Source organism: Peromyscus eremicus, unplaced genomic scaffold, assembly GCF_949786415.1.
Source record: "Peromyscus eremicus unplaced genomic scaffold, PerEre_H2_v1 PerEre#2#chr22_unloc_1, whole genome shotgun sequence".
NCBI lineage: Eukaryota > Metazoa > Chordata > Mammalia > Rodentia > Cricetidae > Peromyscus > Peromyscus eremicus.
In genome coordinates, this window is record NW_026734286.1 from 6,277,926 (window position 1) to 6,305,270 (window position 27,345).

Below are 27,345 nucleotides of genomic sequence, written 5' to 3' on the forward strand. Positions count from 1 at the left end.
GTTCTGTGGAGATGACATTTCTGGACAGTAGCTCCCCCTTGTTAGGTCACAGAGTATGTGTCCCCTGGCCCCACAAATGGCGGTGCTGTTGACAATAGCCTAAGATGATGGCCCAGGCCCAAACCAGGGCAGATTCCTACCAGATCAACAGAAACTTAAAGACAGCATTCCTCAAAAGTCCCGTGATGTACATTTCTATGTCAGGAAAGCATTACTTCCCTGCCCCCCACGGCCAATTACCACTCTTTGGGAGTGTACCTGGTTCCCTATTAACCCAACACATCTGCCTCAGCTCAGAGACTCTCACCAAGCTGACTCACATAAATCCCACATGCATTCCCACCACGCTGTACTCTCCACTTCCAATAAACTGTTTTTCCACTCATGGAATGGTCTAGTTTGGTGGTTTCACTCTGCCTCACTTAATCCCTTATCCATGATTTCACTTTTGGTGGATTCAGTGGCCCCCTCCCAAGTAAACCACCGTCTAAAAATATTAAAGGTTAAAATCCAGAAGTAAGTTATAAGAAATAGTGTGAGGTGTGTTTTGAGTCCCTTGGAGAGTCCCAGATAACTGGAGGCCCTGGACGCCCAGCTTCCACAGCTGTAGCCAGCTAGTGCCAGTCTGGGACCTCTCAGTTTACCTCTGGGTTGGACAGCCACAGGCAGTCTGTTACATGACTGTGCTGATCATTCGGAAAGGGCAGGAATTTCAAGACACAAGACATAAAAATTTCTGTCCTGACCCAGTGGGATGGGGTACTCAGGAAGATCCCTCCCTGAAAAACCCACCTAGTGATGAATTCACAGGTGAGGAAAGGCTACCAGAACATCCAAACCTCATTTCCTTGTAGGTAGAAGTTTCTATCCCGCCCACCAGGTCCCAAACAACCACACTGAGGCTTATTATTAATTATACATACTCAGCCGATAGCTTAGGCTTATTACTAACTATCTCTTTCAACTTAAATTAACCCATTGCTATTAATCTATGTATTACCATGTGGCTCACGGCTTTACCTGTCCTCCAGCATGTCTCCGGTGTCTCCTGGTGACTCCTGTGACTTCAACCTTCCTCTTCCCAGAACCCTTACTTTGCTTGTCTCACCTAAGTTTCCTGGTGTGCTACCGTTACTCATTCAGCCACACGTCTGGCCTTTGCTCTCGTTTTTTTGTTTTTTTTTTTTTTCTTTTTTGATTCTTGGTTTTTGTTTTGTTGGTTTGTTTGTTTTTTCTTTTTGTCTGTTTATTTATTTATTGAGGTTCTCACTGTTTTGCCAAGGTTAGTCTCAAACTCATGGCTGTCCTCCTGCCTCAGCCTTCTGAGTACTGAGATTGTAGGGATGGGGCACCAAGCCAGGTGGTGGCGCACGCCTTTAATCCCAGTGCCGAGGGCTGTGGGAGTATACAGCAGGTGACAACTTAGTGTTTGACAGGTCGACCCTCCAGATGCACGATTCCCTGTTGGGGCCCCACTTGGCAAAGCCATTTTGTTATTGACTGCAAATGACATTGTTTTCTACCGGTAACTTCCTCGGGTGCCACTGCTGTGCCTCCCTATAAGAACAGCTGTGGGGGTCTCCACACCCCTGTGGTAGTGTGTTTTACATCTTTGGGCACACTTATAGTTGTGGGTGATCAGGTTACGATTTCTGTTTAGGCTGTATAATTTTGATGTACAATACTAAGATATTTTACATTACTCAGACTGACGTAGGATTTTCAGTTACTAGGACAGCCTTTTACATAGACAGCTTTTAGACTTCAGAGCAGATTCAAAGCAGGCTGGTTGCCCCTACAGACATTTATACAAGGTCATTTTTCCAGTTGTTATTTTGCTTATTCAAGTTCAGAGGTTGAAGCAACTTCAGTCATAACTTTCTCAGTAATTGACTTTTTGCACGTAGTCCCAGCCTCAGTTAATGCTACAGGCTCAATGTTCGGCCAAACGTTTGCTTACTGTCTGGGATCCCTCACCGACTTAGAGCTACCGGCATGGGTCAATGTGACATTACTAGTCTAAGAGAAACTACATGATGTTACCTTGTGTTGGGAGAATGGGTAGAACCCTGAAAATGTAACTTATAATTGTCCAGAGTTTGGCTGTGAGAGAGCAGCAGTGGTGGTGTGGAGAGAGATGGCAATGTAGAGCTATGTGAGAGCTGCTGCTGAACCTGAGTGAAGTGTGTGTGTGCGTGCACGTGTGTGTGTGTGCACGTGTGTGTGTGCGTGTGTGTGCGCGTGTGTGCGCGCGCGCGTGTGTGTGTGCGTGTGTGTGCGCGTGTGTGTGTGTGTGTGTGTGTGTGTGCGCGCGCGCGCGCTGAGTAAGAGATGAAAAAGAAGAAGCATTAGGGAATGTGAGAGCTGCTGCTGAACCTGAGTGAAGTGTGTGTGTGCGCGCGCGCGTGTGTGTGTGTGTGTGTGTGTGTGCATGCGCGCGCGTGCGCCGAGTAAGAGATGAAAAAGGAGAAGCATTAGGGAATGTGAGAGCTGCTGCTGAACCTGAGTGAAGTGTGTGTGTGTGTGTGTGTGTGTGTGTGTGTGTGTGTGCGCGCGCGCGCGCGCAGCGCGCGCGCGCGTATGCGTGTGTGCACGCGTGCGCCGAGTAAGAGATGAAAAAGAAGAAGCATTAGGGAATGTGATAAAATGAATGAGGGCGAATGATATGAAGGAACAGTGTAAGAGCTGGGCAGAGGGAAAGAGTGAATATGTGAGTGTGTATAGGTGTGCGTGGACAGAGAAAATGTAACATATAATTGTTCAAAGTTGGGCAGAGAAGAAGAAATGTGAGAGTGAGATGCGAGAATGAATGAGTGAGTGAGTCCAGAGTGAATAAATGATGTAATAATATGTAAAGGAATGTAACAGAGTAGAGAGAAGAAATATGTAGATGTAACTGTGCCAAAGAGACTTGTAACTGTGTGGAGACAAGATGTGAGATGTTCTGTATGGCAAATGTGTTGCTCTGATTGGTTAGTAAATAAATCACTGATTGGCCAGTAGTCAGGCAGGAGGAAGGGTAGGTGGGACAAACAGGAGAATAAAGCTGGGAATAAAGGCTGAGTCAGAGACACTGCCAGCCGCCACGATGACAAACAGCATGTGAAGATGCCGGTAAGCCACGAGCCACGTGGCAAGGTATAGATTTATAGAAATGGATTAATTTAAGATATAAGAACAGTTAGCAAGAAGCCTGGTACGACCATACACTTTGTAAGCAATATAAGTCTCTGTGTTTATTTGGTTGGGTCTGAGAGGCTGTGGGACTGGCAGGTGAGAGAGATTTGCCCTGACTGTGGGCCAGGCAGGAAAACTCTAGCTACAGGAATGTAACAGAGTAGAGAGAAGAAATATGTAGATATAACTGTGCCAAAGAGACTTGTAACTGTGTGGAGACAAGATGAAGCTGTAAAGAGAAGAGATGCAGAAGAGAAATGTATGTAGAAGAAAGGTGGGTAGCCATGTGAAAAGATGTATGTGGAGATGTGTAGCTGTGGGGAGACAGAAAGACTCAGAGACCATTTTTAGGATGAAGTAAAAGAGAAAGCTCACATCAGAAGGCTTGTGTGTTTCCTTATTACACCAGTCAGACAGACAGAAACTTATTTCTAATTACCCCCAGAGAGAAAACGTCTAGCCCTCAGATAGATAAGAATTTTTCCTAAGCCCTCGCTGCCTTTGCGGATTTTCTTCCATTACCCTGGAGGTGGCCTTGGAGCAGGCTCTCCATAAGGCCTCCAATATCCCAGCACTCAGGAGACAGGTGGATCTCTGTGAGTTCAAGGCCAGCCTGGTCTACACAGAGAAACATTGTCTTGAAAAAACAAACAAACAAATAAAAATAAGTAAATAAATAAAAAGTGTGTGTATGAATTTTGAAAAGAGTTCTTGGGGAAGAGAGCCTAAGGCCCGGACACTGCCACTCCTCAAAGCTGTGGGTATTATACAAACGCCTCATGCCGGATGGGGGAGGCTTCACAGGAGCCATTGGCCAGGGAAGCCCTGAGGCCCCCAACAACAGGCTTCTGGGTCATCGACCAGACCCTGTCTATCAGCTGACATGACCCTACTGCTGAGGACTCCACACACCTTGGTCACCAGTCACAGAATGAATTAGCTGGAAGCATCCTCCCTGCTGGCTGGCTTTCACAGCCATGAAGTGCTATGTGGGGTGCAGGAGGAGGGCCAAGCCACAGGGGGCTGCTCAGCCCCACCTCCTGTGAAGGGCAATGCTGGCGTTCTGGTGGCAATGCTGGCGTTCTGGCGAGTGACAGGAGGGAGCTCAAGCCTCAGTTTTTAAACCTGCTTGAAACTTTGCGGTCACAGGCCTGTGGGACCCAAGACCATCCTTTAGCTCAACTGGCAGGGGTCAAAACATCTGTTTACACCAAAGGCAAACACTGCTCTCAGCCCCGGCCACGGAGAGCTGGACAGTGAGCAGCAGCAGATTCAGAGAATCCCAATGGCGGCAGGTGCTGAGAATGAGAATGAGGACCAGCACGCTCACACCACCCGCTCTGGGCACAGAGCGGGGCAGAAGGGATCTAAAAGCCGGATTAGGTGAAGGGGATAGAAAAGGCCACCTTCCAGAATGACAGGCACTGCAGTGTGGACCTGAGGCAGGGCTCCCCGGGCCACCCTCCAGGTCCCAGCTGCTGACCACCAGCTGGGTCCTGAGGGGGCAATCACATTCTCTATCTCTTGAGATAGGTTCTAGGTAGCCCCAGCTGGCCTAGAACTCAGTGTGAACACCAGACTAGCCTGGAACTCATGAAGATCCGCCTGCCTCCACCCCTAGACTTACCTGTCTATTAAACAAACAAACTGTGTAAGACAGTGTAAGGTGTGTGTTCAGGTCATGCCTGTCATCCTAGCTCCTTTGGAGGCATAGACAGGAGGATCCAGAGTTCAGAGTCATATTTGGCCTGGGTTATATGAGATCCTCCCTCAAAAACCAAGAAAACATTCCAACACACAATAATAAAGGAAGACACACTTTGAGTTCTGTTGACTGGTCACTCCCACGGGAGGTTATCTCACGGGTGGTTACCTCACAGGCCAGCCTTCCTCTGAGTGTGGGGAAACGACACCGCCTAAGGCCACTTATACTTACAGGTTCCTAGATCATTCCTAAGTATTTGCACTTAGAATAGAATAGTGGGGGTTTTTTTTTGTTTTTTTGTTTTTTTTATGAAAGATTCCAACTTACCAGGCAAAATTCATTTTTAAAACAACATTTGTCGCCACTGATGTGTGAGACAGGCTGTGATATACCTGAAGGGGAGATAAGTCAAATATATACATTATAAATATATATGTGTGAATTTTTTATTTTTATTTGTGTGTGTGTGTGTACATAGTGCAGGTGCCTGAAGTGGCCAGGAGGGGGTGTCGTGTCCCTGGAGGTGGAGCCATAGGCAGCTGTGATTTTTTGCTGTTGTTTTTGAGACAGGATCTCATTGGCCTACAACTGGCTATCCATCCCTGGTGGACATCCAAGTCCTGAAACTTCCTGCTTCCACATCCCAAATGCTGGGCCCAGAGTCCTGCGCCAACACACCTGGCTGCATATTTTGAGTTCTCCAAAGTTAACTATTAGGACAGGAATGGCAGCACATGCCTGTTAGTTCAGGACTTAAGGCTGAGGCAGGAGGATTGCGAATCTGAGGCCAGCCTGCACTACAGAGTGATGTCCTTTCTCAAAACAAAACAAACAACATCATCAAAAAAAAAAAAAAAAAAAAAAAAAAAACCAGGGGCTGGAGAGATGGCTCAGTGGTTAGAGAGCAGGCTGCTATCACAGAGGTCCCAGGTTCAATTCCCAGAACCCACATGGCAGCTCACAGCCATCTGCGACTCCAATTCCAGGGGACCCTGCAGTTGGAATTTTCTTTGCGCTGCCAAACAACTTCCAAATAAAGACACAGAGACTCATTGTTCATTATGAATGTGCGGCCTTAGCTTAGGCTTGTCCCACTAGCTCTTATAACGTAGCCTGTTTCTCTTCATCTACATTTTGCTTCAGGGCTTTTACCTTTCTTTCATTCTGTGTGTCCTACTTTCCTGCTTCCTTCATGTCTGTCTTGCTGGCCCCTGGCATCTCCCTGGCGTCTCTTTTCCTTCTTCCCCAGAGCCTCCTTCCTCCTTCCTGCCTGGAAGTCCCGCCTATACCTCCTCCCTCACTATTGGCCAGTTGGCTTTTTATTAGACCAATCAGGTGCCTTAGGCAGGCAAGGTAACACAGCAAACACATCTTTACATAGTTAAACAAATGCAACATATCTTTGCATAGTTAAGCAAATATTCTGAAATAGGACCTGACGCCCCCTTCTGGCCTGCATGGGCACTGCACACATGTGGTAAACAGCCATGCAGGCAAACACTAACACAACACAATAAAAGGGGGAGAAAAAACCCACCAAACTTCAGAATGGGGCTGTGGCTCAGTGGGCAGAGCTCCCACATAGCATGCACAGGCCCCAGGTTCCACCCCAGCACCACATAAACCAGACATGGTGGTACATGCCCGCTACCCCAGCACTGCAGTGGAGGGGACAGAGGGACCATGGGCTCAAGGTCATTCTGGCTATCTAGCTAGGTTGAGGCCCGCCTGGGCTACATGAGGCCCTGTCTCCAAAACAAAACAAAGTGCAGCCAAGAACAGGGACAGCAGAGGGCCCAGGGTGGCGGGGGTGGGGCAGGAGATCTGGGGCAGGAACGGGAGACCACAAACCTAATGTTCTACTCCATCTGTTCGAAAGGTAATTGTAATTGTAGACTTTCTTATTCACCACAAACAGTAGTTTTGAACCAGAAGTGAATAAAGCGCTTGTGACCGACGCTGTTCCCACCTAAGGACAATGACAATACACTGTGACAGAATGCCTGACGTGGGCCTCTGAAGGGCTGCAGGGTTGGTTCCGGCTCACAGGGAGGGCATGGTCCATAGGTGTGTGTGTGGCGGGGGGGACCCAGACCATGACTCATCACAAGTACACACTGGTAGCTGCAGCTAATCAGGCAGGATACTAGTTTAGGAATCAACTGTTCTGGATAGTAACACTCGCTATTTAGTTACTGTGCATCGTGCAGGCAGGCCTCAAACTCACTCCGATCCACCTGCCTGTCTCTCAAACGCTGGATCGAAGTCGTGAACCACCACTCCCTGCAATAGATATTTGTTTTTTTTTTACTGTGTGTGGCACGTGTTTGCGTGTGCTCATGTGGACACCAGCGGTTAACGCCCCCAGCTCTTCCTGTACCACTCCACCTAATTATTTTTTTAAGCATGTATTTTTTTTTTTTTTTTTTTGGTTTTTTTGAGACAGGGTTTCTCTGTGTAGCTTTGCGCCTTTCCTGGGACTCACTTGGTAGTCCAGGCTGGCCTCGAACTCACAGAGATCCGCCTGGCTCTGCCTCCCGAGTGCTGGGATTAAAGGCGTGCGCCACCACCGCCCGGCAGCATGTATTATTTTTAAAGGTATAGTCCAGACCTTGAACTCATGATTCTCCTGCCTCTTCAGCATATCCTACAAATGCACCTTGGCTCAGCAATTAAGACTACTGGCTGTTCTTCCAGAGGATCAGAGTTCCGTTCCCAGTGCCCACAAGGTGGCTCACAACCACCTGTAACTCCAGATTCAGGGACCCAACACCCCCTTCTGGCCTCCCCAGGCACTGCATGCACTTGGTGCATAGACATGGAGTTACACACACAAAGTAAATTCAACTTTTAAAAAGAGTCATTATTTTTATTTATGTGTATCTGGCACATGCCTTCAGGCACCTCAAGGGCCAGAAGAAGGTGTCATATCCCCTGGAGCTGGAGTAACAGGTGGTTGTGTGCCACCATGCAGGTGCTGGGGATCGAACCCAGTGCTCTAACCACTGAGCTCCTCTGATCTCATATTCTGAGGTCTGGTCTCACTGAACCTGGAGTTCTGTTTGGCTGGTGACCAGTGAGCTCCAGGCCCTCCTTCCTCTCCCTCTGCGACACTGCGCTTCTCTGGCACTCTGCGGTCACACCCTCCCTTGACTCAGGGCACCCTCTCCTCAGCCACTACTTCACTTGTTTCTTCCACATTATCGGCCCAGACGCTAAGTTAGGAAGGCAGAGCTGGTCTCCATCGACCTGTGTGCACCCTTCTTTCTCAGTAGAGACTCCTCAGAGAGTCTGGAGAGCTCAGCGGCTACAAGCACGGGCCGCTCCTGCAGGGGCCAAGGTTGGGTCCCCAGCACCCCCAGAGGCTCACAACCACCTGTTACTCCAGTTCCCGGGGATCCAGCACCCTCCCCTGGTCTCCTTGGGCACCAGGCATGCAGACAAAACACCATCTACGTAAAACGAAAATAAATGAAATCTCAAATGAACATTTTAAGGGAAGGGGAACAGAAAAGGAGAAAGGGAAAAACTACAAGGATGAAAGAAAAGTAAGAGAAAGGGAAGGAGAGGGTGGGGAGGGAGGGAAGGAGGGAGGGAGGGAGGGGAGGAAGAGGAGGAGAAGGGTGGCATGAAATCATCTCTGACTGCCTGTGACTCAGCATCTCGCAGCTGACAAACCCAGGCCCCGAACCCCACAGTTCCCTGAGTGTAGCTCATTTGGAGTCACAGTTGGGGAAATATCTACCTTCATTGACTTGGGAATGATGAGTGGCGGGAGACTGCTCTCGAAATTGTCCTTTGATATGAAAATCTTCTTCCTGTGACCAAGAAAAAGGTGGTCAGGAAGCTTCTCAGGCTGGGCAGTCCTAAGACCCTCTCCCTTCCAAGTTCCCTGTAAGCCCAGAGTCACCCAGAATTGTGTTATACTGCGTCTGCCCACTTTTTTTTTTTTTTTAATGACACAGAGACAAAATGACCACAAATGAAATATGCCAGGTGTGGGGTGGCACAGGCCTACTGTCCCGACACTTCAGAGTCTGAGGACAGAAGATCAAGAGTTTCAGGCTAGCCTGGGCTACATGAGACCCAGTTTTAAAAAAAAAAAAAAAAAAAAAAAAAAAACCTGGCCAACAGATAAACAAAGAAATAGACGTGTGTGTGACCAGTGACCAGCAGTGGCCGTGCACCTAGCAATCTACTCCAGCACTTCAGAGGCTGAGGCCTGTGGCTGCTGCCTGGGGATATAGAGTCAGAGTCTGTCTATAAATACAAGAGCAGGGACCCAGTCAGTAGCGCACGCCTTTAATCCCAGCACTCAGGAGGCAGAGCCAGGCGGATCTCTGTGAGTTCAAGGCTAGCCTGGTCTATAGCCAGGACTACATAGGGAAACCCTGTCTGGAAAAAACCAACTAACCAAACAAACAAACAAACAAACAAACAAACAAAAAAGGAACATGGACCAGTAAGATGGCTGGATGGTTAAGATGCATGCCCCAGGCCTGACCACCTGAGTTTTATCCCCAGAACCAACAGTATGGAAAGAGAGAAATGACCCCCACGAATTGGCCTCTGACCTCTACATGTCTACACTCAGACATGCGCACAAATAAATAAATGTAATTAAAAAATTTTTAAGCCAAGAAAATAATTTTTTTGTTGTTTTGTGTTGTCAACCTGTGATTGGCAGAAGCCGCAGGCTTGGCACCTGTACCCTGAGTGGCAATACTTTGCCTGTGCCCAGGTCTCCCCCTCTGTGTCCATACCCAGCCCAGCGAGGATTCTCTGTGGGTCACAGACTGACAACTTGGGCCAGAGCTGGTCGGGTTTTAAAAAATGAGAGGCAAGGGTAAACATGGGGAAGGGCAGGGAGAAGGAGAGGGGCAGAGGGGTAGGAGAGCAGGGAAGGAGACAGGAAGCAGCTCACCCCAGGTACAGGACGACGTTGCTATGGCAGAAGTCCCTGAGCACGTGTACGGAGCTGAAGGCATAGAACAGCTTGTCCTGCGGGACAGCACAGACCGGTCAGCCAGGAGGAGGCCGGGCCTGCCCCTCGGTACTCAGGAGGACCAGAGCTCAGGTCCTCGACCCCAGTCTGGGCCACTGAGATCGAGAGCAGAGAAAGAACACACTAGGAACGCGTGCGGTGCAGCCATGGAGAAACGGGCGTGCGAGGAACCACTTACCCCTTCAGGTAGCGGCTTGGAACCGAACACTTTCCCGGTCCTCACGTTGAACGGCCTAGGGGGATCAAAACACAGCAACTGTCAGTATTTGGCTTTTCATTTATTCTATTTTTAAATACTTTCCTTGTGCGGGTGTTTTGGCTGCCTGTCTCTCTGGGCTCCACATGTATGCAGTGCCCGAGGCAGCCAGCAGGGAGCACTGGGTGCCCCAGGCCGCTGTGTGGGCGCCGGGAACGGAACCTGGGTCCTCTGCAGGAGCGGCCGGTTCTCTAAGCGCTGAGCAGTCGTAGCCTTTCCTGCCACGCTGCCTCCGGACATACTGATGCACAGTATGTGGTCTTGGGGCTTCGAGGGTTCTGGGAGTCCTACAGCACTGGATGTTGGTGGGAGCTGTTCCTGACACGGTTGCCGGGATAGCGCAAGAGCTGGGCAGGGTGGCTGTGGCTCGGTCAGCCCGGTGCCTACCACAGAGGCAGGCGGCAGAGACAGAGAATTCAGAGACCCCAAGGCTCACACTCACACAAAAGACTGGGCCCATGAGATGGCGCACTACAGAAAGGAGCTTGCTGAAAAGGCCTAACAACCCAAGTTTGACCCTGGTGGAGAGAACTGACTCCTGCAAGTTGTCTTCTGACTTCACACACACACACACACACACACACACACACACATTCACAGACACACACACACACACATACACACACATACACATATTCACAGACACAGACATACAGAGACACACATAAACACACACATACACAGACACACACAAACACACATACATATACACAGAGATGCAGAAACACACACAGACACAGACAGACAGTCTCACACACACACACACACACACACCAAGTAAATTAAATAATTAGCCAGGTGTGGCACACACCTTTAATCCCAGCACTCAGGAGGCAGAGACAGGCGTATCTTTGTGAGTCTGAGGCCAGCGTCATCTACAGAGTGAGTTCCAGGATAGCCAGGGCTACACAGAGAACCCATGTCTCAAAAATCAATAAGTAACAACAAAAAATTCAGGAGCTGTAGAGATGGCTCAGCGGTTAAGAGCACTGGCTGCTCTTCCAGAGGACCCGGGTTAGATTCCCAGAACCTACATGGCAGCTCACAACTGTCTGTAACTCCAGTCCCAGGGGACCTGATGCTGTCCGGGCACTCTGAATTTTACCCATCCCCACCCCATCCCATGCACAGTGCTGGGGATGGATCCCAGGGCCTGGTGCTAAGGGGGCTCTCTTCCTTGAGGGGTCCCTCCAGTTTCCTTTCACTGTTTATTCAGAGACAGGCTGAACAAGTAGCCCAGGCTGGCCTGGGTCTCCTGATCCTCCCACCTCTTCTTCCTCACGGTTGTGAGGGCAGCCACCACGCAGGCTGTGGTGCTGGAGGTGTCTCAGGCGTCACCAGCTGGGCCAGGTCTCTGCACACGGAGCTCCAGCCCACCCCTCACCAGAAGCTGCTTTTGCACAAGTATTCTTAAATTTCCCTACTTCGTGCTTTGCTGTTTTAAAGCAAACAAGTTCCTTGTGTGTGGGACAAGTCACCTGTCTGGGGCACCTACACCCCTCTGGTCCCCGTGGCTCTTTGTGGACGGTATCTTTGGAAGCAAGTTACTAAAATCTATATATAAACGGGGACGCCCGGATGGTAGTGTTGTCACCTGCCACCTCAGCACTCGAGAGGCTGAGGCACAATTTTTTTTTTTTTTTTTTTTTTAATTCAGAGACAGGTCTGACTATGTAGCCCAGGCTGGATGTAACTCATAGCAACCAAGTGCCTTGCTGGACTCTGCTGATGATTCAGGGTTCAGGGGTCACTTAGCAACACATAGAGATGCCATCGCACGGTAGCGCTCAGAGATGCTGCTAACCGTGGCACCATGCACAGCACCCTTCCCAGCAGGATTTAACTAGCCTCAGATACCAGCAGCTTTGGGATGGATGGTGGGACAGGTTTCAGACCACACAGGAACTTGGATTTTATACATGCCAAGGCCCTGGTTCCACACCCCAGCACTAGGTTTTAGTGATGTGCTTGAAAGGGATGTGTCAAGTTTGATTCCTTCAGTGGGGCTGGAGAGAAGGCCTCGGCTCTAACATTAGTCAGCCCCGTACCACCTCTAGCTGCATCACATCCCGGTTAGGCAGTCGCACCGGCACAGTGGCTCCGCTCTGACCACAGTGGCCACCGCCGCCAGCATCAACAGCAGCATCTTGCCTGGTCGTCCACAGCTAACACCGCTCCTCAACGGCCAAGGAGCTTGAGGAGGAGTCTGAGCATGCGCATTGAACCTAAGGTGGGCCACTTCACTCCACTCCCCTCCCCCAAGTCTGGGCATGCGCACCTGGTAAGAAGGCTACTATCAGGATCTTTTGGACCTGCGCAACAGAATCTCCCCCAAAGCCCCAATAGGTCTACTCAGAGGCAAGTGGAAGGAGTGGGCATGAGCAATATGGAGCCGGAGCATACACATTTTGAGAGTTAGCCCCCAGGCTCCCAGCTCCATAAGTCAGATTCGTGAGCATGCACAAATGAATTCTAGGAAGTCTGCATAGAATGTACATTTAAACAGGTGGGTGTGGAACCAGGGCTTTGGGCATGCATAAAATCCACTAGTTGCTGCCGGGCCGTAGTGGCGCACGCCTTTAATCCCAGCACTCGGGAGGCAGAGGTATGCGGATCTCTGTGAGTTCGAGGCCAGCCTGGTCTACAGAGCGAGATCCAGGACAGGCACCAAAACTACACAGAGAAACCCTGTCTCGAAAAACCAAAAAAAAAAAAAAAAAATCCACCAGCTGCTTTGCAGAGTTTCAGCATGCGCACTGTGTCGCTTGGGATGCTCCCTTGAAGTGCGTTATGGATCTCTGTCCACACAGGAGCACGCACGTATGCGCAAGGCCTGCTATGTGCGGAAGAGAGGGAGGCAAAAGCCCTTCACAGGCACCTCCTCCAGTGCGGAGTGAAGATGGTGGAACCTGTTGCTGTGTATCACCACTGTACAAGAATAAGACTGAAGTTATAAAGCAGGAGTGTGCTGTACTTCCCTTCTTATGCCTTCCGTACAGAGACGTTACCCAGGATGATGAAAATAGGAAACTACAGCTTGAACAGGAAGGGACCACGCCTCCTCCAGGACCCGCTCCTGAGGCTTTGAGCTCTGACCACGCCCACAACAAGCCCCACCCACTGCATCTGGGCCCGCCCCACCCTCGTCCCACCCCTCCAAGCCACGCCCCTCGGGTCACCTCTCTAACCACGCCCCCACCCTCACCTTCAAAGCCCCGCCCTTTGAGTCGTCCTTCGATCCCGCCCCTGCTTCCAGTTCCTCCAAGCCCCGCCCCGTGGGGCGTTCCCCATCCGGACCACACACCACTTCCGCCCCTTCAAGTCATTCTTCCTCAAGCCTTCTACAACACGTCCCGACTTTTTGCCCACCTCCTCCAAACCCGGTCTCCTTCCTTGGGCCACGCCCCCACCTCGGCCGGCTCCAAGCCCCGCCCCGCGCCGTGGACCACGACTCCACCTCCACTTCCTGCCCGCCTTGCGCTTAGCCTCACGCCAGGTCCCCCTCTGGCCACGCCCATCCGCCCACCTTCTCCAAGCCCCGCCCCCAGCCGGTAGCACGCGCGCTTCGTCACGTGCGCAGCCGGAGGGCGAGCAGAGATGACGTAAGCGCGGTGCGCCGCCAGTATGGCTCTTCCATGGCGGCGAGCACAGGTTACGTGCGGCTGTGGGCCGCTGCGCGGTGTTGGGCGCTGCGGCGGCCGCTTCTGGCCGTCACTGGGGGCCGCGTCCCGAGCGTGTCCGGGTCGTGGCTGCGCCGAGGCCGGCGGGTCTGCGACCCGTCGGCTCCCTGGGCGCTTGGCGGCCGCGTCCCTGCGGGCGTGGGTCAGTGGCGGGGGCTGTGGGACGCAGGCAGCCGCGGCGGCGGTGGCCACGAGACGCCTGAGGGCGGCGCGGAGGACGGGGCAGCGGCGAGCGGCGGGGACAGCCCGGTCGTCACGGCCCTCGCTCCCATGACAGTCCCGGATGTGTTTCCGCACCTGCCGCTCATCGCCATCACCCGCAACCCGGTGTTCCCGCGCTTTATCAAGATCGTGGAGGTAACGAGAGCGTCCCGCCTGGCCTTACGGCCCCCAGCTCGGCTGGTAGGACCGAGGGGCCTCCTAGCGCCCTCGTGTCTAAGACACTTTTTGAATCGCCGTTGCTGCCTGTCATCTCACCACTCGGGAGTCTGAGGCAGGAGGATGCAGAGTCCTTGGTGGCTCGTTTGGACACATTCTCCCTTTTTCGGGTCCTTCAGGACCACCTGGTGATAGAAATCCCAGGACGACTAGCAGCAGAGTACCGTTATTTTCCTTCCGTCTTGGTGAAGTTTTGTAACACCATCCGAGCCTTCTTGTTCAATCATGTGTTTATTTATTGAGAGTTTTATGTATCTCTTGTCGTGAGACAGGGTCTCTTGTAGCCCAGGCTGGCAACTGTTGAAGTTTTCACTCCCTTAATTACTTTGTATCAGGCACAGTGGGCCCTAAGTTCTAGGAGTAGGAGAAAGTCGGAATGACTAAGGTGTGAGTGGCGTAACAAAAGAAGAGGAAAAGGACAGGATTTCAGCAGTGTCCCTGACATCTACCTCATATCTATCCTAAGAAGAAAGCTGGAACAGCCTTTTACCTACGGGAGGAAAATTCCAGTGCAGGAAGCTGATCCCATCTGATCCGTCCAGATGAATGAGCCATGAGGAGGCAGGGAAAGAGAACAGGATGATGAAATCGCCAGAAAGCAGAGACATTTGAAAGTAGGGGATTTCCTAATCAGCCGCCTACCCATCTGCGTTTTATGTTTTATTTTTCTCCTTTTAAACTTGGAAATCGGAGCCCAGGAAGGCCAGTGGTTATCAGTTAACCAAGTACCAAGGTCACACAGTGAGTCATTGCCATGTCCACCACACAACCTCCCCTCCATTCTCCTGGCTCTGCCAAGTCTATGCATGGCAGCATAGATGTGGGGAGGGTCAGAGGCCGCTTCATCTACTTCCTCTCCCATGTTTCCAAGGCCCTTCATGTTGCCTATTTGATAGAAGGACACACACCTAGCCAGCCCTTTAGGGTGACACAGCACTATCTGCAAGTTGCTCCCAAGGGCCTTGGTTTTTCCCATCTGGGAAATGGACATAATAGAAGCTACTGTCTTGGAGTCAGGGAGCTGCTGTGGAAGTCGCACATAGGCTTATGTGTAAGGGCTTTTTTGTTTTGGTTGAGGCGGGATCTCATGTAGCCCAGGCTGGCCTCAAACTTGCTATGTAGTTGAAGTTGGCCTTGAGCTCCTGTTCCTCCAGCCTCTCCACCTCCCTAGCTCTGGGTGACAGGTGCGCTCACAGTGCTCTGAATGACCAATGAGCCTCTGCTGTTTGCTGCTTGGAGGGAGTTCCTGATACCTATGACACTTGTAGGACTCACCGTGCCTGGAAGGCTCTGCAGAACTTCTCTGGAGGCCTGTTCTGGATTCCCCTTTACTCTAGGCTTCCGGGAGCAGGGCAAAGAGACATTTCTACTATCTGCCTTTGAAACACTGACATGTGACTTTTGGTTGGCATCACCTCATAAATGACCAAAATCGGGGACACAGATGCTGACCCAGCCATCAACTTCCAGCAGAGAACTACAGCTGCTCCTGGGAGCTTTCATGTCTATAGCTGCCAGGGTTAGGGCTCTCCTCGGCTGCTGAGGGTACAGGCTGGGCTCTGGGGCTGGCTGGGCTCTGGAGGCAGTGTTTGCTTAGCATGCATGAGGTAAGGGCCCCAACATCACACAAACGATGTAGTGTCAGACACCTGTCATCTCAGCGCTCAGGTGGAACGAGGGGGACAGGAGTTCAAGGTTATCCTTGGCTACATGGTAAGTTGGACGCCAGCTTGGGCTACATGAGACACTGTTTTAGTTACTGTTCAGTTGCAGTGAGGAGACACCATGACCAAGGCAACTTTTAAAATAGAGTATTTAATTGGGGCTTGCTCACAGTTCAGTATATTAGTTGTGAGCCTCATGGTGGGGAATGTGTTGGCAGGCAGGTGTGACACTGAAACAGGAGCTGAGAGCTTGCACCCAAGACAGACAGTCTGGCAAGGGCACCCTCCATCAAGGCCACACCTCCCAACCCTTCCCAAACAGTTCCTGTGACCGCGACCAAACGTTCAAATGTATGAGCCCATGAGGCCATTCCCATTCAAACACCACAGGCTCCATCTGGACAACAGAACCACCTGAGCTGGGAGTGGTGCTGACTACAGTCTAATCCCAGCTCATGGGAGGATGGAGTAGGATGGTCAAGCCACCCTGGACTCCAGCACGAGACCCTGCCTCAGACGAACACAGATGAAGGGTGTCGGGACCCCCCCTCCCCAGCCTTGCTATATCAGAAACTTGCCCCTGTAAATCCTGCACTTGGAAAGCTAAGGCAAGAGGATCACCTTCAGTTCCAAGTTAGTGTCAACTATGTAGTGCATCTTAAACTACAGAGTGACTGGGGACACTGCACAGGTGACATCCATCCTTAAAGGGGTGTGTGTGTGTTTGCACTTATGTGTATGAGTATTTTGCATGTATGTGCACATGAGTGCTTAGTGCCCTTAGAGTTCAAAAGTGGTGGATCCCTTGAAACTTGAGTTAGGGATGATTGTGAGCCACTATGTGGGTTCTGAGAATTGAACCCAAGTCTTCTACAAGAACAAGTGTTAACTGCCGAGCCAACTCTCCAGCCCAACTGTTTCTGGTGGGTTTTTTGTTTGTTTTGTTTTGTGTTTTGAAACAGAGTTTCTGTGTGTATCCCTTGTTATCCTAGAACTCACTCTGTAGACCAGGCCTCCCTCCCTCCGTCTCACAGAGGTCTACCTGCCGGTCTCCCAAGTGCTGGGATTAAAGGCGTGTGCACCATGCCTGTCCCATCCTCAGTTTTAACTGATAGCTGCCAAGGGGGTGGGAGAGTCCATCACTGAGTAGCTGACCAAGATGACTAGGAAGTGGCGCTCAAGGCCGGAAGGAAGCTGCCTTAAACTTCAGGGCCTCCTGCCTCAGCATCCCTTGCGGTCTGTGACACTAATGAAGCTGTGGCTTTTACAGCAAACGTTTTTGCCAGTGGCACTGATTGTGGCCTCTTCGGTGCCTCACTCAGTCACTCTCCTGCAGGTTAAAAATAAGAAGTTGGTTGAGCTCCTGAGGAGGAAAGTCCGCCTGGCACAGCCCTATGTTGGTGTCTTCCTGAAGAGAGATGACAAGTAAGTCGTCTGGCCTCCACAAGACTGTAGTTTGAACTTTCAAATTGAGCTAAAAGGAGCCAAGGGCAAGACCACGAGCTGAGCACACTGCCATTTTAGTCTAGGCCAAAGGCTTGGCTTTAGCTTCCCACAGTGAGGGGCTGGGCCATGGCTTAGTAGGGAGCATTTGCCTAGCATGAGGGAGGCCCTTTCCCAGCACTAAAAGTAACTATTAGCCCCGGTTAGGGTTGTAACCCAGGTGCCCCCACCCACAAATCTGCCTCTCCTGTGTCCCATGTGAGATTCTCAGCCTGAGTGGGCACTGTAACAGCAGAGGGGAAGGACTACTGCTGAACTGGCAGCCATCCTGAAGGTTCTGTCTTCCTCGTACCTTCTGCCCAAGCCGCCCCACCGCACACTGTGCCTCAGCCCAGCCAGTGCGCCTTGTGTTCTGTCTCCCTCAGCAATGAGTCGGATGTGGTGGAGAGCCTAGATGAAATCTACCACACAGGAACATTCGCTCAGATCCATGAGATGCAGGACCTTGGAGACAAGCTGCGCATGATTGTCACAGGCCACAGAAGGTATGGAGGGAACACAGCCCGGGTGAGATGAGATGCGCCTGTCAGCATGCACAGAAGTGATTGTGGCTCTTACGAAGTTGAGGGCAAGAGCTCTGCCCTGACTCTAGTGGTTGCAGGCAGTTGACACCACCAGTCAAGAGAAAACTGTGTCCAGGTTGTATTTGGTCTGCCCCAGGCCAGCAGCATTCTATCCCTCGCTGCAGCTGCAAGAATCCCTGAGGTCTCTGGTGTGGGTGTTTGAACACACAGCTCTACTCCTGGCTCCACCTGTGCCCATCTGTCTGCCTGCTTGCAGGATTCACATCAGCCGGCAGCTGGAGGTGGATCCCGAGGGGCCAGAGCCGGAACCCGAGAACAAGCAGAAGTCCAGGAGGAAGCTGAAGCGAGGCAAGAAGGAGGCAGAGGACGAGCTGGGTGCCAAGCCCCAGCTGGAGGTGGTGCCTGAGGCCTCAGCCGACACCCCCAAAGAGGTGCTCATGGTGGAGGTTGAAAATGTGGCCCATGAAGACTTCCAGGTCACAGAGGAAGTGAAGGTGAGCTGCGTGCTGTGCTGTGGGCCTGGAGCAGCAATCACAGATGGTAGGATAGGTGGGCAGGGCAAGCAGGATTCGAACCCATGCCACCCCAGCTCTTGAGCACCATGCACAAGGCTTCCAGCCCACCTGTTGCCTCCCGCACAGTTCATGAGGCTGGGGCGTGAAGCAGGGAAAAAGTAAGCTCTGGCCACTTTGACCCCAAAGTGATGCTGTCCTGCCTTCCTCAAGGTCCCCATGGGTAGGACAGTTAGCCATTGGCCAAGGTAACCCAAAACCTGAAGCATGTCTTGGCGTGTGCCCAGTGCTATTGCTGTTGCAGGACAGGGACTTCTGCAGGCCTCTTCTAGGGGCTGACCCATTGGTTGTGGGTGATTGGAGCTGTGGGAAAGATGCCTGTGGGCTGAGCTCTGTGGAAGGATGCTGGAATCTCTTGGCAGCAAGCACCTTTATGCTCTGAGCCATCTCACTGGCCCTGGTTTTAGTTTTTACTCATGTTGCCCTGGGTCTTCGCTGTTGATGACTTGGGTTCTGCTCTGGGGTCCTGGTGGGTGGTCCTGGGGTTCCACTTCTGCTGTCTTGTAACTTGCCAGGCCCTGACTGCAGAGATTGTGAAGACCATTCGGGATATCATTGCCCTGAACCCTCTGTACAGGTCAGTGTACATGGTGCCAGCTCCCTGCCCCGACTGCAGCACACTGGCAAAGCTGGCCAGGCTGTGTGTGTGATAGTGGGGAGAGGGGTCTAAGGCATGGCTGCTCTGTCCCTACAGAGAGTCAGTGTTGCAGATGATGCAGGCAGGCCAGCGTGTGGTGGACAACCCCATCTACCTGAGTGACATGGGTGCTGCGCTCACAGGGGCCGAGTCCCACGAGCTGCAGGATGTGCTGGAAGAGACCAACGTGAGTGTGTGCCCATGCCCTGTCACTGTTCTGAGCAGGCTCATCCCCAGGGCTAGGGCTCCGTGTGGGTGCCTGTTCCCGTGCCAGCAGCGCTGTGGCTGTGGTGGTCCCTGCTCCCAGACAACCCCACTGTCCCCTGTTGTCTGCAGATCCTTAAGCGGCTCTACAAGGCCCTGTCACTCTTGAAGAAGGAGTTTGAGTTGAGCAAGCTTCAGCAACGCCTGGGCCGAGAGGTGATGGGAAGGGGAGGGGAAGGATGCATCCTGGCTCTAACTCTTTGACTTAGGGTTCTCCGTGAACAGGCTGACCCAGAACCTTACACTTGTGCAGTCCCCGTGTCTCAGCCTCCAGGGTGCTGGGACATTAGCAAAGTCTCCCCTCCTGGGGGCCGGGCTGCAGCTCAGTGAACACAGCATAAGCCAGACAAGATGGAGGCAGGAGGGTCAGGAGTTCAGGGTCACCCTTAGCTGTATAGGGAGTTTTGAGGCCAGCTTGTGTACATGACCTACCTCAAAATCAAAAACACAACACGGGTTTAACTCGTGTGGTTGGGTGTGTGTGGTTGGGTGTGTTTGTTTGGCCATTACAGCAGAGGTCCACACAGACAGCAATCCCACGTCAGGGTGGCCGGCCCAGGGGACTGGGGAGGGGGCCCCGCCTTGCCTGAGCTGTACCTGCCACAGGTGGAGGAGAAGATCAAGCAGACGCACAGGAAGTACCTGCTGCAGGAGCAGCTGAAGATCATCAAGAAGGAGCTGGGGCTGGAGAAGGATGACAAAGATGCCATCGAGGAGAAGTTCCGGGAACGCCTCAGGGAGCTCGTGGTCCCCAAGCATGTGATGGACGTGGTGGATGAGGAGCTGAGCAAGCTGGCCCTGCTAGACAACCACTCCTCGGAGTTCAAGTGAGTCCTCACTGCCATGGCCCCTGGCCACCCCTGCATGCTGTCCCCCAGGACCCTGGGGTAGCTGTGTTCTGGGGCCAGGCCTGGGATGTAAGTGCCTGTGGGGATGCTGGCTGCCCTGTCCCTGCCTGTCTCTACCTGCAGTGGCCCAGAAAGCAAGCCTGTGGTGGACCTGTGCAGCCAGCACAGAAGCCCAGCACCCTGCCTGCTGCTGTGGTCCATGTCCAGACTCTTTCTACCAGGTTCTGGGCATTGCCTTCCTCCTGCTCAGGGGAGCCTGGATGACACTGGTCCCCAGATGATTCAGGCAACTCCACACAGGCTCCTGTGTCAGACTGAGTGAAAGCCTGGCTTGAGGATGCTGTGTCCCTCAAGTGCAGCCCTCCCTCTGTATCTCTGAGCAGGCCATGCTGTACCACCTGGCCTCGCTCAGTGACCGCTTTCTAAAGGTCCCCGCCCGGCTCAGGGCAGTGCTGTGTGTCCACAGATGCCTGCAGCAGGCCTGACCACGGCTTCTCCTCGGAGCCGTACTCATCCCTGGTGTCACTCAGCCGTCCTGTGCCATGCTCAGGCATGAGCAGGATCTCATGGGTGGTGACGATCCTTCCTGTGGTCCCTGCAGTGTCACCCGCAACTACCTGGACTGGCTGACGTCCATCCCGTGGGGCCGGCAGAGTGATGAAAACCTTGACCTGGCTAGGGCCCAGGCTGTGCTGGAGGAGGACCACTATGGCATGGAGGACGTGAAGAAGCGCGTCCTGGTAAGGCCCACGGCATGTGCACTACCACTGCCAAGAGCAGGCTGCCTCATTTTGTCCTTATGTCCTTCCATTGGAGACCAGCCAGCTGCCCACTGGGGCTCAGGATGTCCCTAGTGGGTGGGCGGCAGAAGCTTGGTGTACTAGGTATGCAGGGGTAAGGTGTGCTGTGGGCCAGGCTGTGGAGAAGGGACACCTAATGTGGCTGACACCTCTGACTACAGCCTGTCAGACTATAGCCCAGGGCCCTGCAGCCACAGCTCCAGTCAGCCCAGCCCTGTGGGGCCCTGGCTGTGGAGAGGCCTGCATGCACTCTGTGCACTGAGCCTCCTTGGTTCCGTAGGAGTTCATAGCCGTGAGCCAGCTCCGTGGCTCCACCCAGGGCAAGATCCTCTGCTTCCACGGCCCGCCGGGTGTGGGCAAGACCAGCATCGCTCGCTCCATCGCCCGGGCCCTCGGCCGGGAATACTTCCGGTTCAGTGTTGGCGGCATGACAGATGTGGCTGAAATCAAGGGTCATAGGTAGGTAGGCCGGGCCTGGCACCCACCTGACTGGCCAAGCAGTGACCCAGGCTGCACCTGCTTCTGCTCACTTTGGGAGGATGGAGGTTTGCACTGGGCAGGGCAGAGTATGCCTGGCTAGGGTGAACACAGAGGTGCCCAGAGGCAGGAGTTAGCTAGTTGTGGAACGGCCTGGGCTTTGTTTTTCGAGATGGTCTTGTTATGTAACCTTAGCCGTCCTGGAACTCCCTAGGCAGACCAGGTTGCCCTTGAATTCAGAGATCTTCCTGCCTCCTCCTGAGTCTGGGATTAAAGATGTGTGCCTCCACACCTGAACTTTTTCTAAGGGCACCTAAACATGCATCCAGTGTGGGACCCCCGAGGTGAGGGGCAGGCGGCTGCATGTGCACGGGAGGCGTCGGAGCCTGGCAGGTTTCGAGTTAAGCACTGAGACCAAGCCGACACAGAGTGAGTGGCCTTTCCTGGGCCTCTGGCTGCTCTAGGTCCCTGGCATAGGGCAGATCCCAGTGTGGCTGGGAGAAGCTGAGAGGAAGTAGGCGTGGCAGGTAGGCTGTGCTGAGGTGCAGTGCAGGAGCTAGCCTGGTTAAACTTGGTAAGAAGACTGACTAATGGTGCCTCATTTGCCATCCCAGCACTCAGGGTCAGGAACCGTCCTCGGTACAGTGTGCTCTAGAACTCTAAGCCAGCCTGGGCTTCCTGAGACCCTACCTTGGAAAACAAAAGGATCTTGTCACAATAGCCAAGCCCTCCCTCCTGCCTAAAGCCCACCGTGGCTCGGGTCCTGGCCTCCTTGCTGCCCCGACTCACCAGGCTCTCTGTCCCTCATACCCTGCCCCAGCCTTGTTTGCTTGCTGCCTCCCCTGGCTTCTTTCATGCCCTGCAGTGGCACTTTAGCCATCCCTGCCCTGTCTGCCTTGCTGAGCCTTGAGTGGGGGTCCCCCGCCCTGCCAGCTGCCCTGTGAAGATTCCTAAGGGAAGTGGGCAGAGCATGACTGCCGGCTGTGCCCATCGCCAAGTACCGGCTGGAGGGAGAGCATTGGGGTGACCTGTGTGAGACCAAGAGCTGCCTCCATGTGGGCCGTGTGGTGGTGTTTGCTGTGGGCCTCTGCTCAGCATGCTGGCCCACACCGAGGTTGCCTCCCCACAGGCGTACCTATGTAGGTGCCATGCCTGGGAAGATCATCCAGTGTCTGAAGAAGACCAAGACAGAGAACCCGCTGGTGCTGATTGATGAGGTGGGAGGCTCTGGGGACTGGAGGTGCAAGGCACCCTAAGCCCAGCATGGAGTGTGGGAGCTAGGCATGGTCCCATGGTGCCTGCCTTCCTCACCCAGGTGGACAAGATCGGCCGAGGCTACCAAGGGGATCCGTCGTCGGCACTGCTGGAGCTGCTGGACCCCGAGCAGAACGCCAACTTCCTGGACCACTACTTGGATGTGCCGGTGGACCTTTCCAAGGTGAGTGCTGGCAAACGTGCCCCGGTGAAGGGGCATGAAATGGCTGCACCCAGCTTCCAGCACCCTGTGCCCCCTTGTCACCCAGGTACTGTTCATCTGCACGGCCAATGTCACTGACACCATCCCGGAGCCGCTGAGGGACCGCATGGAGATGATCAATGTATCAGGCTATGTAGCACAGGAGAAGCTGGCCATTGCAGAGGTGGGTGGGGTCCTGAGTGCCTAGAGGGTGCTGGCAGAGGTCTCAGGTGACACTTGGGGTCCATGGTCCTCAGGACAGGGCTGTGAGCCCCACTCCAGAGCTGTTCCAGCCTGTAGCACAGGAGTCGGCCTGCTCCTCCCTGAGGAAGGGCTGAGATGGTGTCTGAAGGCTAGGCTGGGAGCAGCTTGGGATCCTAGGGTGCCTGAAGGGTATAGTGGGGTGGGGGCGGTGGACGTGGCTGACAGCTGCTCCCCACAGAGGTACCTGGTGCCACAGGCCCGCGCCCTGTGCGGCCTGGATGAGAGCAAGGCCCAGCTGTCCGCGGCAGTGCTCACTTTGCTCATCAAACAGTACTGCAGGGAGAGCGGTGTGCGCAACCTGCAGAAGCAGGTGGAGAAGGTGAGTCCCTCCAGCGGCATGCCCAGCACGGGCCCCGCCCTGCACGAGCCCTACCCACATACCCACACCTCCACTCTGCAGGTGCTGCGCAAAGCGGCCTACAAGATAGTGAGTGGGGAGGCGGAGACGGTGCAGGTGACTCCAGAGAACCTGCAGGACTTCGTGGGGAAACCGGTGTTCACCGTGGAGCGGATGTACGACGTCACGCCTGCTGGTGTGGTCATGGGCTTGGCCTGGACCGCCATGGGTGAGCACCCACCCTGCACCACTTTTGCTGCCAGCGCTAGGAATCCAAGTGCAGGATCAGGAGGCATGGGCCTAACTCCCAGATCACCTCCTCTCCATCTCCCAGGAGGCTCCACATTGTTCGTGGAGACATCTTTGAGGCGGCCCCTGCTCAGGGGCAGCAGGGAGGACAAGGATGGCAGCCTAGAGGTCACAGGCCAGCTGGGGGACGTGATGAAGGAGAGCGCCCGCATAGCCTACACCTTCGCCCGTGCCTTCCTGATGGAGCGGGACCCAGACAACGACTTCCTGGTCACCTCACACATCCACCTGCACGTGCCTGAGGTAGGACCCTGTCTGTTTGGCATCCAACTGTGTCATCCACCGGCTCCACTCACTGCTGCTCTCTGCAGGGCGCCACCCCCAAGGACGGCCCCAGTGCAGGCTGCACCATTGTGACTGCTCTGCTGTCGCTGGCTCTGGGACAGCCCGTGCTGCAGAACCTGGCCATGACGGGGGAAGTCTCCCTCACGGGCAAAGTGCTGCCGGTGGGCGGCATCAAAGAGAAAACCATCGCGGTGAGTGCCTGCTGCCGTGCCCCTGCCCCTTGGTCACCTCGGGGGTGGGCCAGGGCCCGGCTGAATAGCTTGTCCCCGCAGGCCAAGCGCGCTGGCGTGACTTGCATCGTCTTGCCGGCCGAGAACAGAAAGGACTTTTCGGACCTGGCACCCTTCATCACAGAGGGCCTGGAGGTCCACTTCGTGGAGCACTACCGAGACGTCTTCCGCATCGCCTTCCCTCTGCGCCAGCAGCACGAGGCTCTGGCCGTGGAGCGGTGACATGGGGGACTGACTGAATAATCATGGGGTGGCGCAGCCACGAGCACAGCTGTAGAATCATGAGTAAAGAATCATTTCCAGAGCCGAGCCTGAGTCCCTGGCGGCCGCGAACACACGCACGCGCACACACACACATCTGCGGGTAGCAACGTTTATTGGGGGTGGGATCAGTCCTTCTTGGCCGCCGCCTTCCGCATGGCGGCCAGCACGTTGCTCAGCTCCTCCCGCTTCCTCTTGGCGCGGATGTGCGTGCCCACCTGTGGGGAGAGGCGCGGTCACCCACGGCCGTGCCCGGCCCGGCCCCCGCGCGCCCCGCCCCGCTCCCGCGCGCCCCGCTCACCCTCTTCTTGATGAACTTGAGCGCGCGCTTGTCCTTGGACACCTTCAGCAGCTCCATGGCGCGCCGCTCGTAGGGCGCGAAGCCGCACACCTCCCGGATCATGTCCCGCACGAACTTGGTGTGCTTGGTGAGGCGCTGCGGGGAGCCAGCCGCGCCTTACCGAGGGCCCGCCCGCCCGAGCCTTACCGAGCGCCCGCCCGCGCCTCCCCGCCCCGCCCGCCCGCGCCTCCCCGCCCCGACCCCGACCCCGACCCCTGCGGCGCACGCCCGGCGCGCACTCACCCCGCGGCGCCGGCTGTGTCTCGGCTTGCTGACGTTCTTCGTCACCTTGTGGCCCTTGTTGAGGCCCACGGCCATGGGGTAGCGCAGGGCCATGGCTGCGGACGAGACAGCGGCTGAGACGCGGCCCGCGACGCCCGTCCGCCCTCCGCCGCCGCGACCCGCGGACTCGGGAGCCCCGGAGCCCGGATGGCGGAGCCCGGAACCCCGGTGGCGGACCCGGGAGCCCCGGAGCCCGGATGGCGCGCCCGGGAGCCCCGGAGCCCCGGTGGCGGACCCGGGAGCCCCGGTGGCGTTACCCGGAGCCCGGGTGGCGGAGCCCGGAGCCGGAGCCCTGGTGACGGACCCGGGAGCCCGGATGGCGGACACGGGAGCCCCGGTGGCGGAGCCCGGATGGCGGACTCGGGAGTACCGGTGACGAGCCCCGGAGCCCGGATGGCGTCCCCCGGAACCCGGATAGCGGACCCGGGAGCCCGGATGGCGGCAGATGCCGCCCTGACGAGCTCCACTTACCTGCTGCTCTCCGATGGCGGCCGCGACAGGAAGGACGGCGCCGCGCGGAACCCTGGGATATCTGCCGCTCGCTCGCCGGGGAGGCCAGAGAGGCAGGCGCGCCGCGGTCGCCCTCTGGTGGCCGGAGGCTGCGAGGCTGTTGTGAGCATGCGCAGTCCGCTGGGCGAGCTCTGGCTTCGGCCGCTGCCATGGAGCTGGGTGGGCGTGGCTGTGCCCTCGGGTCCTCAGGTTAGGAATCCCGAGTCCCACTATTGCTGGCTGGTGAAGCGAGTTAACGCCCCGACAGTAAAAATGCTTTTTCAAGTTTTTATTATTGCCTAGAGCGACGTCACAGAGGTTTAAGAGCACTTAATGTACTTCCAAAGGACCTGGGTCCGATTCTAAATAACCACAATGGGGCTCTAAAACATCTGTAACTCCAGTTCCACGGCATCTGATGCCCTCTTTTGGCGTCCGTGGGCAGGGTGTACTCACGTGATGCACAGACATACCTGCAGACGGAACATATAAAAGAAGACGAGTAAACCTAACTTTAGAAGAAAAATAAGGCCGGGCGGTGGGGGCGCACACTCAGGAGGCAGAGGCAGGCAGATCTCTGTGAGTTCGAGGCCCGCCCGGGCTACAGAGTGAGATCCAGGAAAGGTGCGAAGCTACATTGAGAAACCCTGTCTCGAAAAACCAAAACAACAACAACAAAAAAAAAAAAAAAAAAAAAAAAAAGAGAGAGAGAGAGAGAGAGAAACCCTGTCTCGAAAAAAAGAAAAGAAAAAATAAATAAAAACATGATTGTCGTGTATAGGTGTTTTGTCTGCATGTGCACAACGTGGGTGCAGGTCCTCTGTTATACATTAGCCAGTGCTGAGCCGGCTCCCAGAACTGCTCTCATTTTTAAAAACATCTATTTAGGGGTTGGGAGAAGCCTGATCCACCGCACTTTTGCCGAAGTCAGACGTCAGTTACCAGCCTCTGTTCGCCATCGTCCACACAGGCTCCGGAATCGAACCCGGGTCCAGCAGAATTTGTCAGACTAGATCCTCCGCACCGAGGTCTGGGGTTCATCGAAGGCGTTTAGCGTCCCCTGCTGGCCCTGTGCTGTAACAGCGGGGTAAGGAGGGATGCAAACGATCTAGAATCAGAGGCTGTCCTCTCTCCTTCCTCGCTCCCTTCTCTCTCGCTGTACGGCCTCGCGGAGCCCAGGCTTTCTCAAACACCTGACCTCCTAACGACAGGTACGCACTGCACCCATTTTATGCGGGTCAAGTGCTCTGGCCGCCGAGAGGTACCCCAGCCTCCTCCCTTGGCTCAACCTCCCACACTCCAGGCTCTGCCAGCCTGAGGAATTTGTAAGACAGAGCCTGGCCCAGTCCTGCTCGTCCACAGTGGACCGCTGAGTGGCTCCTGGCAGGTGTCACAGGTACCGGTGACCGCAGCTGGGAGTCGAGGTCGTGGGCAAGCTCTCGGGTGCAACGATCTGAAGGAATTAACCTCCACCACCTGAAAGCCCTGCTGTGCACCAGGTTGCACTAACGCTGAAGCTTGTAGAGGGCAATGCAGGCCTCA

General features: G+C 54.4%; 3 protein-coding genes across 8 annotated transcripts in view; 1 reads left to right on the forward strand and 2 right to left on the reverse strand.

Moving 5' to 3' along the window:
- The window catches only part of Catsperd (cation channel sperm associated auxiliary subunit delta), a 51,231-nt gene extending 37,555 nt beyond the window's left edge, over positions 1-13,676 (reverse strand). Inside the window, exons 1-6 of one of the 6 annotated variants that reach the window (XM_059252173.1) lie at positions 13,513-13,676; positions 10,066-10,120; positions 9,807-9,883; positions 8,628-8,700; positions 6,734-6,851; positions 5,210-5,274 (exon numbers count right to left, since the gene is read on the reverse strand). In XM_059252173.1, the coding sequence (XP_059108156.1) occupies positions 5,210-5,274; positions 6,734-6,851; positions 8,628-8,700; positions 9,807-9,883; positions 10,066-10,120; positions 13,513-13,661 (537 nt within the window). In that variant the 5' untranslated portion in view covers positions 13,662-13,676. Of the gene's footprint in view, positions 1-5,209; positions 5,275-6,733; positions 6,852-8,627; positions 8,701-9,806; positions 9,884-10,065; positions 10,121-12,230; positions 12,365-13,512 lie in introns of those variants that run through there. The other 5 variants (XM_059252174.1, XM_059252175.1, XM_059252176.1 and 2 more) reach the window with 5 other exon arrangements.
- An 87-nt stretch (positions 13,677-13,763) lies between these two features.
- On the forward strand, positions 13,764-24,735 carry Lonp1 (lon peptidase 1, mitochondrial). The gene is made up of 18 exons (XM_059252172.1): positions 13,764-14,180; positions 17,262-17,350; positions 17,794-17,913; positions 18,209-18,446; positions 19,040-19,101; positions 19,219-19,348; positions 19,498-19,581; positions 20,032-20,252; positions 20,875-21,013; positions 21,354-21,532; positions 22,680-22,767; positions 22,866-22,988; positions 23,074-23,190; positions 23,449-23,589; positions 23,671-23,836; positions 23,942-24,159; positions 24,228-24,392; positions 24,474-24,735. Exons 1-18 carry the CDS (start codon positions 13,779-13,781, stop codon positions 24,651-24,653), a joined length of 2,862 nt encoding a protein of 953 aa, XP_059108155.1. The 5' UTR covers positions 13,764-13,778; the 3' UTR covers positions 24,654-24,735.
- Positions 24,736-24,800: 65 nt separating this feature from the next.
- Rpl36 (ribosomal protein L36) lies at positions 24,801-25,913 on the reverse strand. The gene is made up of 4 exons (XM_059252013.1): positions 25,786-25,913; positions 25,276-25,370; positions 24,994-25,128; positions 24,801-24,910 (listed from the first exon to the last, which is right to left on the reverse strand). The coding sequence occupies exons 2-4, from the start codon at positions 25,366-25,368 to the stop codon at positions 24,821-24,823; spliced, it is 318 nt and encodes a 105-aa protein (XP_059107996.1). The 5' UTR covers positions 25,369-25,370; positions 25,786-25,913; the 3' UTR covers positions 24,801-24,820.
- Between the last annotated feature and the right edge of the window lie 1,432 nt (positions 25,914-27,345).